Source organism: Curcuma longa, chromosome 3 (assembly GCF_044706935.1).
Source record: "Curcuma longa cultivar G26 ecotype Majalengka, Jawa Barat chromosome 3, ITB_CL_G26_1.1, whole genome shotgun sequence".
NCBI classification, from domain to species: domain Eukaryota; kingdom Viridiplantae; phylum Streptophyta; class Magnoliopsida; order Zingiberales; family Zingiberaceae; genus Curcuma; species Curcuma longa.
In genome coordinates, this window is record NC_133863.1 from 14448247 (window position 1) to 14462398 (window position 14152).

A 14152-nucleotide genomic window follows, 5' to 3' on the forward strand; every position below is an offset into this window, starting at 1 on the left:
TTAAGCAGGAGGCCAGAGGTATAAGGTGCCAAGCAAAGCAAGGGCAACCCCATATCGTTGGTCCTCCTCTGCTTCAGCCATCAGGATGAAGGACTGGGCTCCACCTATCATAGCCACAGCTCTGTTTGCCTTCCTGAGCCCTGGGGTGCTGCTGCAGCTGCCGGGGAAGCGGTGGCCGGTCGACTTCTTGAACATGAAGACCAGCTTGGTCTCCGTTCTGGCTCATGCTCTCATCTTTGGCCTGCTTCTCATGTTGTTCTTTGTCATCTTGAAGGTTCATCTCTATGTTTAGTTAGTTAAGGGGCACAAACTGCATACATGCAGGTATATATACTTCTTCTTCCAAAGGTCTCCACTCTAGTCCTAAGCAAGGCTGCATTCTAATTATGTCCCTTTAACTATAGTGTTAGTGAATTGGTTGCTACTCATATTTCATGCTCATATTTGATAGATGTAAATTAAGGCTACTTTTTTGTATGATGATCGATAATGATGAGATGTAATGGTAAGACTTCAAAAATCACTCATGGCTATCTATCTGTGCCCATGATCATGATATATATGGATCTCTGCCATAAGATCTAGCATTGACACACATTGGCACAAAAAACATAAGGCTCCCACTTTTACTTTAGAAATCAATTTCAATCTTATAGTTAGTTTGATCAAAATAACTTCACCTTGGAGCACTCAATTTTGGTCAAAACTATTTCCAAAAGCTCCACCTTGAAGCTACTTTGATTTAATTTTGATCAAAATAACACTATCTTAAAGTTGTTTTGTATAAAAGTAAAGCACATAGAGGTGTTTTGAGTAGTGAAACATTGTTTTAATTATTTTAAAAAATGAGACACCTTTTTTGACAATATGAATAAAAGGGTGTTTTTTTTTATTTTTTTCAAAAAAAATAAATTTAGACTTGATCCATCAAGGAAAAGTATGACTTAGAAACACCTCTAAGTCGAATCCATACTCAATTCCAACTTCTTAATTCACAAAGAGGCATTCCAAGTAGAATGAAAGAAACGAGAAGAAAGAAGAAGAGTCGACAACTTAACGAAGGTGCACATGATCTCTCTAAGAGAAAGGTACCCCCAACGCAAATTTGAACCTAATTCTCGCGTATAAATATTATTAACTTTGAAACATCAATGTTAAATTTCATCTTTAAAGTCACCTTTTAAAATTTAGATAATCTTTAAAATTTCTCTAATATAAAGTAAATAATTAATAATAAACAAATAGATGAAAATTAGGAATGCAACATTGAACTAGACAAATCCAACCACCTCAATGTAGAAACATTCACCTAAACCATATCAAACACTAAATATTCACCTAAGCATTCACCTTCGGGCCATAGTTGAATTGCTTATACGGCGGAGCAGAGTTGCTGAAGTGGACATCTCGACGAAGCCGAGATAATATCTTTCCGTCGTAACCAACTGCAGCCAATTTATCTCCATCAGAATTCATGAGATCGATCGTGTGAAACTGTTAGGAACGGATTCAATCTTTTACTGAAATATATTCTCTCACTTAAAAAAACATTGATCGACATATGAAACTTAAAATTCAGATCAGAAAACTATTAAATGAATAATTAAATATATTTAATAATAATTGAATTGATGAAAATCAGGAACATACATTGAACCAGCCAAATTTAGAAGACACTGATCTTGCAGTATATATAATAAGATACGAAGTAGATATGCCATCGAGCATGCATTGCATTTCTTTCTCGTAGAACAACAGCAAAAGAGTAGGCAGATACGGTGGGAAATGTCAATAAATACGCTAGATTCGATCCATTCAAGGAGGGGAAGAACCTCGAGCCGTCCTCCTTGGCGCGTGATTTTCTTTCCGGGGTGATAAGACGCCAGGCGTAGAGCGGTAGCTCCGGCGGCGCAGCTCCGTCGGATTGTGCAGGGAAGGAGGAGCTCCTGTCTGATCTTAGAGTTTCGCGCGCCTTCCAAATGGTTTCATTTTGCGACTGGTTCAAGTCCAAGAGGCGAGGTCGGAGGGGGGAGGTCCAAAACTGATGAGTTTTTTTTTTTTTTAAAATGTTTGGAAGATTCTGTTTGTGTTCCGGTAAGAATTTTGATTGATTTTTACAGAAAACGCAGGAGGAGGAGAAGCCGGAGGGGGAGAGAAGGATTCCGGCGGCGGCGCCTGAGGAAGAGAAGGCCAAAGGGAATGATAAGGAGGAGGAGGAGGAGGAGGAGGAAGAAGAAGAAAGCGAGAAAAATGTGGAGTCACCGCCTCTGCCTTCGGAGGAAGAGGAGCCCGAGGGCAATGGCGGGGAGGGGGAGAAGGAAGGCGACGGCGAGAACAAAGTGGAAGAGGCGGCGCCGTCGGCGCCTCTGCCTCCGGCGGAAGAGAAGCCCAAGGGAGGGAATGGGAAGAAGGCGAAGAAGCAAGGGGGCAAGCAGGAAAAGAAGAAAGGCGACGGCGAGAAGGAAAACAGGACGAAGGAACCACCGTCGCCTCCGGAGGAGATCGAGCTAAGCGTGCCCATGCATTGTGAGGGCTGCGCCAGGAAGATCAGATGCATCTTGAAGAGATACGAAGGTACATCGACGATTCTACAATGAGCTTCGACCTTCAACATCTCCTACATCTAAAAACTATCGATGTTCCATGGCGGCAGGAGTGGCGGAGGTGGCGGCGGACTGGAGAGCCCAGAAGGTGGTGGTGAAGGGGCAGAAGGCCGCGGCGAGTCCTCTGAAGGTGGTGGAGCATCTCGAGAGGGAAACTGACAAAAAAGTGCAGCTACTGACTCCTCTACCACCTCCACAGCCAGCGAAGAAGAAACCTAAAGCAAAAGATCAGCTGAAGAAGAAGCAGAAGGAGGAAGAAGAAGAAGAAGTAGAAGCAGACAAGAAAGAAGAGGTTCCTAAGCAAAATGCTCAATCCGCTAATCTCTTTTTTCTGTTCGATCTCTTCTTCTCCTTTTCTCTAAACTTTTTGCTCCTTGCGCCGGCAAAGATTAATGTTGTAGCTTCATTCAAGCTTCAAATGCACTGCCAAGCCTGCGCTCAGAAGATCGCGAAGAAGAAGGACGAAAGCGGCGACGGAGCTAATTTATCAGGAGATCAAGAGAAGGAAGAGGACGCCATTGTTGAAGGCGACGGGACGACAAGAGAAGGAAGAGGAAGCTGAAGACGAGATGATCAGGGTGCAAGCGACGAAGGTGGTGGAAGAAGAAGCGACGTTGAAGCAGTGCTGCCGACCGTGTTCATCGTGTCAGACGAGGTATCCGCCCAACGTGTGTCCTCTGTGTGGGGGAGGGGGAGGGTCCTTCTATCCTGCTCAAGAAGATCCCGCCACTGTGTTTTCTCATATTTTCAGTGATGAGAACCCTAACGCCTGCTATTTGATGTAAACAAAAACCTAATCAAGTCTTATCTTATGCTCTATTATATAATTATTTATATTTAATTAAATTTTATTTATGATAATTTTATAATATATTATATTATTGATGTCTAAATATATATTTATATCCTTTTAAATATATATATTAAAATTTTTAAATATATATTAATCGGATGAGATGACTCGACTGAATACAAATCAAGCCGAATATTAATTAAACAACAATAAAAAAAACTAGTTTGAATTCAAACATTAGAGTTTCTCAATAAAAATATAACAGCGAAATTGTGAAATTTGGATATTGTTCTACGGTGAAAAAATAAAAAGAAAACATCTATTTCAAAGAATAATTGTTTACCTTGTGGAAAGGTGGAAGCTTCTGGAAGGTCTCTCTCTCCTTTCTTCTAGGTCACCTTCCAGCTGAGATTGGTATAGCCCACAGGCCGAGCGACTGCCGCCCAGCTCGGCCCGCAGGGTTGGCTACCCAGGAACGACGCAAACAGCCTCCTATGGCCGTGCGGGGCCAGGCCGCCTGTGGGCCGGGCAGCTTGCCGCCCCCTACTACTTTGTTTGTTGCAGTTCGTACCAATCTATGCCCGGGTTAATGGCCGTTGCAAGAGGGCATGATCCATGAGCGGCAAAAGGAAACGCGACGGCGTTGGCGGTGGCGGCGACGGAGTGGATATGGAGGCGATAGTGTGGCAAACCCCAGCCAATCCTCCCGAAGCCAGTGATTACATCTTCCGCAGAGGTAAATCCTACACCTTTCTGCAGTCCTCGCCCTATTTTCGTCTGCTTTCCTCGCGCTTCGACATGCCTAATTGATCGGGAGCTTCGACACAGGGAAGCGATACGTGAGGCCCTACTACTTTGAGTTCATCTCCCACGTAAACAACATAGACCGGTCTCCTTTTCTTCGCTCGATTCATTCATTTCGATGCTTCACGTAAGTTTATGCTAACGCTTGAGTCAATATAGGTTAAGAACAGGTGGGCCGGCAAGACTATTGTGGATCTCTTTGCGGAGGAGTTCAAAGGGCGCCCTTACGACTACTATGTATGTCGCAAAAAACTTTTTTTTGTCTTCTTGTTCTTATACGTGCGGTGACTTTCTGATGATGATGAGCAGAATTAGTTTCCTTCTGTTTTTTGACTGATAGTTAGGGTTCGTGACTAAATTTTGTGAAGCCTGATCAGTGTTGGTGATGAGGAAGCGTTTGTTCTTCTACTGCAATAAATTATGATTTTTCATGGTGAGGTGTGAACCTTGCTTACTTTGGATAGGTAAATGCTGTGAAGTGTGGAAGGATCCAAGTGGATGACAAGATGGTCAACACGTCATATATTGTGCAGTCGTCTCAAAAGATTAGCCACTTTCTTCATAGGTATGCCTGTTTAGTATTGTTCTGGTTGCATTATACTCTTTCTTGGAATCGAGGAAGATTTTGTTACTTCTTTGTACTGTCTGTTTTCTTCATCTACATTGATCTAGAGCTAAGCTGATATATACTTTGTCAGAATCATATCTTGTGTACGATTTGAATTTATTAAAAACTATTATTTGGTACGTACATCACAATTTTGATCAAAGTCAAACTTGGTGCACGGGTCAATTGCCTCTTTACAATTATTTGATGAGTAACTAATGACAAAGTTGTTGTACAGACATGAGCCACCAGTATTAGCTGCAGATGTACAAATCCTGCAAAATGAAACTGATATAGTAACAATTTGCAAGCCAGCATCAATTCCGGCAAGTACATTTGGATCTTCAATGTTTTTTGCTAATCTTTCTCAGCTTAATTTGTTTATTTCACCTAATAAGGTTTTGATGTCTTCCTTGCGCATAATCTTATTGTGTGAATTTTCTTCTGTATGTATGTGACTACCAATGTTGGTCCTATTTATGTGACTACAAAAGCTATTCAAAGAAAATGTGGAGACTTAAAAATATTACATCTTTAAAAGATGAAAATCAAAAGGTTCTTATTAATGATATTGCAATCATGGAAAAGTGGAGAAATTATTTGTATAAACTGTTTAATGAGCACTATAGAAATTTTGGTTTTAGAGATTAAAAATTATGGATGATTTATGAATTATACAGTTCTTTGCAATATTAGATCAAGTGAAGTTAAACAAGCTTTAAAGAAATTAAAGGTAAGGAAAAATGCAGGTTTGGATGCCATTTCTATTAAAATTGGTATCTATCTTGAAAATTAAGCCAAACAATAGAGGAAAGTTTTTAGTATCTATTTATAAAAATAAAAGTGATATATAATCTTCTAATTATACAGGCATCAAGTTGAGGATTCAACACCTTAAATCTTTGAGAATAATTAAGAGGAGAATAAAAGATGAGATAATAATTTCCAAAGTCCATTTTTTTTATGTTTAGTAGATCAACCATAGATGTTATTTATTTGATAACTAATGAAAAAAATATAGTGAAAATTAGAAGATTTGTTTATGATTTTTATATTTAGTGAAGTTTATGAAAAATCCATAGAACATTGATTATGGTGAATTTTTAGAAAAAATAAATATATAGTAGTTGCGTTGATTTGATAAAAGATGCATATGATCATAATATGACTAGTATTAGAGCTACTTGGAGTATGATACGTGATTTTCCTTGAATTACAATTTGGTGTATTAGTTCTAGTTGTTAAATCGTGTTCTGCATTTTGCAGCTAGGATTTGTCACCTTTTGTTTCTACATTTGGACTCGTTTGAATTCCATCAGATCCTAGGAGTTGTCTTCTTCCTATATTTTTGACTTTGAAAAAAGTGCTAGTTTTTCTAATTAAACAAGTGTAGGTAAATATTTCTTAAATTTTTTAAAATACAGGTACATCCATGCGGTCAGTATCGCAAGAATACCATTGTTGGCATACTGCAGGCTGAACACAACTTAACACCACTGTACCGTATCCTTGATTGTAAATTTTATATTTTCTACTAAATTGATTTGAAATTTCTCAGTCTTGTTTATTTGTCTATACTTGTACAGTTTGATGCTTGAATGCCACTTGGTAAGACTTCTTTTCTGCACATTTCACCATTTTCCTTGACTAACTGACTAATTTTGACAGCTGTACATCGATTAGACCGTCTTGTTTCTGGTCTTCTTATCTTTGCAAAAAGTGCTGATAAAGCAGATTGCTTAAGACAACAGGTGGTCTGATTTTTTTTATTAAAGCTTCTGGTCGTGTATATTAGCTAAAAATACTTGTAGCGGTCTTCTCTCATTTTGAAGCAAAACACCAGATTCCTTTTATCACCATACCTTGGAAAGTTTGCTGCTCATTCATGAGTATCATCAAAGAACTTTCCCTCTCTAGATGTCTAATACCATTGTTTGTCTTATAGATTGAGGCTGGGTTATTACGAAAAGAGTATATTGCTAAGGTGATTGGTGTGTTTCCCAACGAAGAGGTACTTCAAGATAATTGCCATCATCATTTGTAGCTATAAAAATTAAGGAAGGTAGAATAATTTTATTGCTTATGTTAATGGGAGTATGGCAGATTGTTTTTTTGGAAAACTCAATTTACCATAGAGATCTGATTTTCATGTTTACTTTTGTTATTAAATGATGTTTTCTTAGTTATGCTATCTATCTTTATTCTATCTATCTGAAACTTCTATTTTCTCCTCATTAGCTTCCAAGCCTTTGTAACACAAGCTCAATAAAGAATGTCATCAAGTGCTTTTGAGAAGATCATCAGTTTCTCCACTGAAGAAAATTCTCAAATCTACCTTTTTTTGATTTTATACTAATTTAATACTTATTAAGAAAGGAGATTGAGATTCACCGCATGTAATTTTTATTGTAATAAACATAATTTCCATTCTCGGGATGAGTTTAACAGAGTAAACATTTTGCTTTATTTAATCTTTTGGTTAATGGTATGCTTTCTAATTGTTTTGTTTTTTCTTTTCAGGTGGTTGTTGATGCAAATATCAGCTATAATGCACGAGAAGGGAGGAGTTATGTGGAAGTATGACATTCTTTTCCATCAATGGAGTTTTTGTTTGATCCAATATACAACAAACTCTGTGATCTATTGTGCATTCCCTGGTCACCAAAAGTGTTCTGTTATTCTTCTATTGATTGCTAATATCTTGTTTGTGACTTATAATGCTTGTGAATGAAAACTGACAGATAATTTCCCCTAGCTAATGCATTTAATGTCAATAATCAATATGATATACATGATTAGCTTGCAAGTAAAAGAGATAAGATAGAGTATGCTTCCAACTTCCAAGGTATGGATAATATTGTCTGTGCTTATGTAGTTTCTCTATTGTACCCCGTCTATATTTCTGTGCTCGCTTGCATTTTGTCTTTAACATTGACATTGTACAGAATATTCAGGTAGGGATAATATGTCAATATTATTTTGCACAGATTGATGATTGTCATCTTAATAAAGCTTTGAGAGGAAAGACTGCATGCACAAAGTTTACACGGATCGGTACCAATGGGAAATATAGTCTAGTTTTGTGCAAACCTGTTACTGGACGTACCCATCAGGTACTGGGTAGTCAACTTTTATATAGGGATTTTTTTCCCATGCTAGTAACTGTAAGCGTAAACATCATCTCACCTGTTGGAGCTACTATAAGTAACCTATTATTTTACTTGCATGATTTTTTATTCCTTTTAAGGTGGATTTTTTTTAATGCCTACTTGAATGTTGATGATTTTTTCAGAGAAATTTTCTATTCATTTTTTTTATTATACTTTGACCTAGTGCATAACTTGTGTGATCTCTGACTCTTTGGTTTTTTGTAATTAAATGCATGCATGTACTTCTACCTTGTTTCTTTTTAATAGTTATGAAGTGAAAAAAGGAAACTAGAGTAAGAGTTACTCGCGCCTACAGAGTAGCATAATGTAAACAAAATACAAGTAGTCTTGGCATATAAGTTTCCAAACACAATCAAACAAGTGCAAATGCATCGACATTATCCAACAGGGAATAATGCTTGATGCCTATCAATTACCATCTCATCTACATCATCCAAGAAACTTAGAACTTATTCTAATGTGCTTGTTGTCAAAACCTATTTACAGACCAATATCATTGGCGTTCTAAACTTTTTCCTTTTGTATTAGATCATCAACATTCTAGTGGTCATTTTTTAGAAACAGAATAAAGGTTACAGTCAACTATTGATTTAGTGTAATGTTTACCTTTCTAAATCCCACAAGACAAATTATAGTACAACAAATTATGGGCCCCAGTAATTTGGGCTCACCACGAATAAAGTTATAGTACAACAAGAACAAGCTGCATTGTGACCACTGATCTCTAAGGCCATTTCTAGTGGTACTTTGTTTACTTAGATTATAATTGTCTATTTTTTTACTCCCATATCCTTGCACCTTCAATTATGAAACTACAATTGATTCACAAGACATGGTGACAAGAATTAGGAATTAGTATTTTTAGGTGGAATCATCAATGATCTTTAAATTACAATAAGTTACATTCAAAGCACTTATCATAAAGTTTCCCTTTGACTTGTTGATTGCTCTATTTTTTTTAAAGGAACTAGATGTAGCTAGGCAGTCAGGGGCTGCAGATCATAGGCACAGGCACACATAGAAGGCACACACATGCATAAATCAAGCTTATATAATTTGTTTGCGCATATATGAGGTACATCTAATTGTAACCCATAAAGCACACTAATGCAGGACAAAACTAGTTATTTGTAAGTAAATAATTATAAAATAAATAAACTACATAATTACATTGAATAATATAACAATGTCTACAAATATCATATGATGTCACTACACACAAGTATCACCACAATCAGCTATATAATACTGAAACTTTAAACTATCTGAAATAATTGATTATCATCCTTAGTAGGCGAAAGTTTAGACTCTTTATATGCAAGGTTTAAAGTCTTGTTTTGTGCCCAAGTTTTGTCCTCAGTTGGAAATATTTGGTGCTCATGGTGCTAGTCGACATTGATCGAAAGGTGGAAGAATCAAGGAGTGAAGACGAAGTAGCAAGGGATAAAGAAAAAATTGTAAGAAGAGTTGGAGGAGGAGAAGGAAGATGTGAAAAAGATGTATCTGTCTCACTTGCCCATGCTGCTGTGTCTCGAAGAGGAAGACAACTGGAAAAGATTGGTGTGCTAGTGATCTGATACTGCCATGTTTGGTTTTGAAAAGGAAGTTGAGGAGGAGAAGGATCACATGCTACTAGCTGGCAATTGTTGCATCAAGAAAATGACGAGAAGAATCAAGTGTTGCATTTTGTCTTGACAAGGAAGATGTGATCCAAAATCCTAGTTAGAACCGATGTAACCTACAGCCTAGAACGAGATGTTGCTATTCTCCCTCATTCTGTTGAGCCTTTGCCTATTTCAATCAGTTGGTGGACACAGATGTTTTGGCCATGCTGACTGAAACAACATAACCTTTTAATCCATGCTTAAACGTTCTAACTTTATTGTTCTCTCTGCTTTTGTCTTGTCATGGATCATGAAGGAAACACCAAGGCACAACGCTAGCTACCTTTTACATGCATATGGAAGGCCCAACAATAGGTAATATCCTTTCTGGTGTGTCTTTTTGGTACCATGGACTTTATGAAAAGGAATATCCATCCCAAGGTGTGGCACATAGTGTCTTAGTGTCTAGGTGTACCTTTTAACAATAGGGGCCGGTCATTATATAGCTCCTTATCATATATTTCTCTGTATAATTTCAACATTTTCCTCCCACTCTTTGCTTGCTACCCAAGTATTGCCATATTTTAAATTCTCCTTTTCAGTTGTCATGTATTACAAACATATGACTAATAAAAATAGATTACATACCTGCAATTTGGAACAACATATTAGAGAATTCCTCTCATTGGATGCTAATAGTTCATGTGTTTATTTTATCCTGATCTGAGCAAGTAATCTAGATTTTTTTTATCATTCTGTTTCACACTTAGATATTTGTTCGTTCTCTACATAATATCAAAATTATGCAGATTCGTGTACATCTCCAACATGCAGGCCATCCTATAGCTAATGATGGCTTATACCTCTCCAAAGATGCCCCTCTTCGTTCTGCCAAAGGAGTTGGTGCAGATAGAGCTGCCATAGAAACATGTGAACTACCAATATCTGAGCCTGCTAAGGATGATCCTTATGCTGAAGATGCTTCTGGTGAAGAGTTCAGCATCGATCCCATGTGCACTAACTGTCCAAATCTGCCTCCCAATGGGTATAGTATCTTGATGTATTTGCCATTGCAAATTTAGGACATTTTTTTTTGATTGCCTACTTTCCTTCGTTTTAATTTTATGTATGAAAATGTTCCTGAAAAATTATTAGAAGTTTCTTGCCTTTTGCCAAAAAAGTTTTTAGGAAAGTGGGCTACTTGATACAAGGATTAAAATCACTTCTTGCCATGCTGGCATTTGAAATTTGACTCAAAATATTGTGCTTCCATGTGTCTACGGTCCCATATCTTCAAACTAATTTGGGTGTTTATCGATAGAGGGTGTGTAATGGAGCAAGAGATCCATTGTTCTAAAATGATAAACTGTGAGTGGAGTTGCCTTTCCATCCCATTAACTTGTGGATCATCCCATTTTATAATTAAGATGGGTCAAGGAATAATTCTCTATTTCACCTTTGGCACTTTATAGGATTCATCTCCTCATTCTGCCCATCAAAGTGCATTTGTTCTCATTGCTGCCTGTATCATGTTGAAATGCTTTCTTTGTCGACATCTTCTGCGGGAGGCTTCGACTTCTCCAAATAGTTTGTTGTGTTGCTTCCCTAATCGAAAGCTCATATAAGAAGCTTTGAATTGTTCCTTTGTCGCATTATGATTTGTTCCACATTGGCTTATTCACACCAAAAGTCACAATGCAAGAAGCTCCGCCACCAATTCCTCTATGTCGAACCATCCTCTGGTTGAAACCCTAGCTGCCTCTTCTAGCACAGGCTACTCATGTTTCTCCAACACCAAATTGTGTTTCACAACTCCCGATTCTCCAACATTGATGATCTCTCCACCCCAAGTAAGCTTTCTTGTTTCATACTCTTCCTCTTGTTATTCTTTCCTCTCCTTCGCATCGGAGTGACCGACTCTATTTGTTGGCACGGATTGAAACAACATGAAACAATGTCATTCTGGCCAGGATTGAAACCCCAGATCAGAACAAGATTTTAAACCTTGGGCTTGAGATCAAAGTTCCTGGAGCAATCTTCAATAATCTATTGGCAAGAATTCAGAAAATCAATGTGTCACGTGCTTGTAATGGACAAGGTGTTTATTATGTTTTGAACCTTTATATGTAGCATGAGTGTGCCCTAATCTATTGGTGTGTATTGATGTCTGTCTAAGGACGAAGGGCTTGGAGTAACTAAATCTATCCTCAGCGATGATTCAGGGACTGAATGTTATTTGTGATGTTATTCATTAATCTTATAATTAATGCATTTTCCTATAGAATTTCAATGGCCATACTTTAGCTAATTCAGAATATTTATCTAACAGGAGCAGTAGAGAGAGGGAAGGAATGATAGTTGATAGACTTGTACTATAGCCATGGAGGAGAAAATTTCTCTGCAAATACTATGTATCTTTAGGTTACCACATTTGACTGAACCTCAATTTTCACCTATAAGGGAGCACCTAAAGCAGGAACCTGAGAATTGCTGAAATGAGTTAAGAAGGTCGACGACTTGTCTAAATTGCTTATGATCATAAGAAGTAATATGATTGTCATAGTTCAAAACCAGGATATGGCATGGTAGGGTCAAAAGCAGTACTATCCAATGAAAAAACTTTCACTAATGTTGTTGGTCCGAATAAACTAAGGGGCAATAGCTGTTTGGTTCAAAATATAAGTGACAGAAATTTAGAACTTATTCTAGGAAGATGTGGCTGCTGGAGAACAGATCTCTTTCCAGTGGGGAAGCATCAAACTTATATGTAGAGCCCTCACAGATGATGCTATATATAACCAAAACTATTTCTCGATTCAATAGAAACCCCCAATACATAGTGTCTATTTACTTATGCTCGAAATTTCCGGTCTAGTATGGAATGAAGCCATTGAGTCAATTCCATGATTATAAGTTCATTTCCCTAGCCCATTCCTATTTCGGATGGAATAAGTCTACTTGTTATTTCATTCCAGTTAGTAAGAGAGATCTTGAACTAAGAGGTATACCTAGATGCTAAAAGAAGCTGTCTTGAGCAATTACAAGTATTGGGTTCATTGACATTACTGGCATAATAGATGTTATCACACATACATTCGTACTATCGACTTGTTTACCTGTGGCTGCTGAGTATGCCACTGCCGCAGTCGAGCCAGCGATTGTAGAAATTAGGGAGAAGATTTTATTACTGTTATATCCTAGAATATGAGGGGATCTGTAGGGCTGTAATTTAGCAGGCAAATTTTGATGAATTACCATTATGATTTTTTCCCTTTAACAAGAAACAAAATTCCTATCAGATGACCTTTTTTGCTCTAAATCGAATTATCTCATTGATGCCTTTCCCCTTCTATTCGTTGTTGCAGATATGATGGAAATGAGGAGGGCCTGTGGCTACATTGCGTCCGGTATTCAGGACCTGATTGGAGTTATGAATGCCCTTACCCTGAGTGGGCTCATCTCAGCTGACCGGCGACACTGGTCGAACTCGAGCTGCAACTGCCACATACTTGAGGGGCGCCTTATCAGTTATTTGGTTCCACTGTTCTCTACAATCGTCTTGGAAGAACATTTTCTTTGCTGAAGATCACTGCCAGTTTTTCAGCATGGCTTCACTAGTTTAACTCTTAAGAGTGGCGAGAAGAATACCCTTTGCAAAGCTTTGAAACCATGTTACGGTTTACTGCAGTCCTAAACATCTTTTCTGAAGATTCTTAGTTGTTTTTACATTGTATATTGATAGACTAAAGTAATTATCAATTAGACAGTAAAGTTGCATCTATCACTTGTTTTTGTATTAAGTAGAATCTTGTTCAGTTAATGTTTTTATTGTTTTAATGAAATGACTGGCAGTGCCACGGAGATAATTGTTATAGTAATGATTTCAGATTAGGGTGCAATGATAAAATATTTTCGTAATTAATTAGATATTATGATAAAATATTTTTGTAGTTAATTAGATATTTATGAATCGATTTTTAATTATGATGCACTTTTAGTGAGAAAATAATTTTAAAACGTTGGGTTTTCTGATTTATTCTTATATTCGGTGAAATTTTTTTATGAAATTGAATTGATCATACTTGGTTCGAAAATTTAAATATCTAGATTAAAAAAATTTATCGACTGATTAATTTTAAAGTATAATTTATACATATTTAAAGATTTTTAAAATATTAATTTCTATTGAGATTCATGAATAATATATATATATAAGGTTAATATATTGCACATCTATTTTCCGTGAGTACTCAATATTATTTTTTTAATTTTTATTTCTTTTAATTTAAAAATTATACCTTGATCTCAAAATATTATATCTTAAATTTAAAAAAAAATTAAAAAAATAATATTAGATGCTCATGGATAGATGTGCATCATAATATGTTCAATATCCATTTGTAAACATTTAGTGTTATTTTTTTTATTTTTTAAGATTTATGATTTAGGATATAATGCTTAAATTAAAAGGAGTGAAAATTTAAAAAAAAAACACTAAATGCTCACCAGATATGTAACATATTAACTCTTTTAATCTAAATATTAAATCTTAAATCTTAAAAAAAAATTAA

General features: G+C 36.7%; 2 protein-coding genes across 3 annotated transcripts; both read left to right on the top strand.

Moving 5' to 3' along the window:
- The first annotated feature begins 9 nt into the window (after nt 1-9).
- Nucleotides 10-525, top strand: LOC141822721 (uncharacterized). Its single transcript, XM_074710055.1, has one exon. The coding sequence runs from the start codon at nt 86-88 to the stop codon at nt 290-292; it is 207 nt and encodes a 68-aa protein (XP_074566156.1). The 5' UTR covers nt 10-85; the 3' UTR covers nt 293-525.
- A 3396-nt stretch (nt 526-3921) lies between these two features.
- Nucleotides 3922-13377, top strand: LOC141824378 (RNA pseudouridine synthase 7). Of its 2 annotated transcripts, none has more exons than XM_074711652.1 (12): nt 3922-4132; nt 4225-4285; nt 4371-4437; nt 4665-4765; nt 5046-5133; nt 6232-6310; nt 6476-6558; nt 6753-6818; nt 7328-7384; nt 7795-7920; nt 10391-10626; nt 12947-13377. In XM_074711652.1, the coding sequence occupies exons 1-12, from the start codon at nt 4012-4014 to the stop codon at nt 13047-13049; spliced, it is 1188 nt and encodes a 395-aa protein (XP_074567753.1). In that variant the 5' UTR covers nt 3922-4011; the 3' UTR covers nt 13050-13377. The 2 variants fall into 2 exon arrangements, with proteins under 2 accessions (XP_074567753.1, XP_074567754.1); XM_074711653.1 differs by having other exon boundaries at nt 3924-4132; nt 4225-4268; nt 4360-4437.
- Nucleotides 13378-14152: the final 775 nt, after the last annotated feature.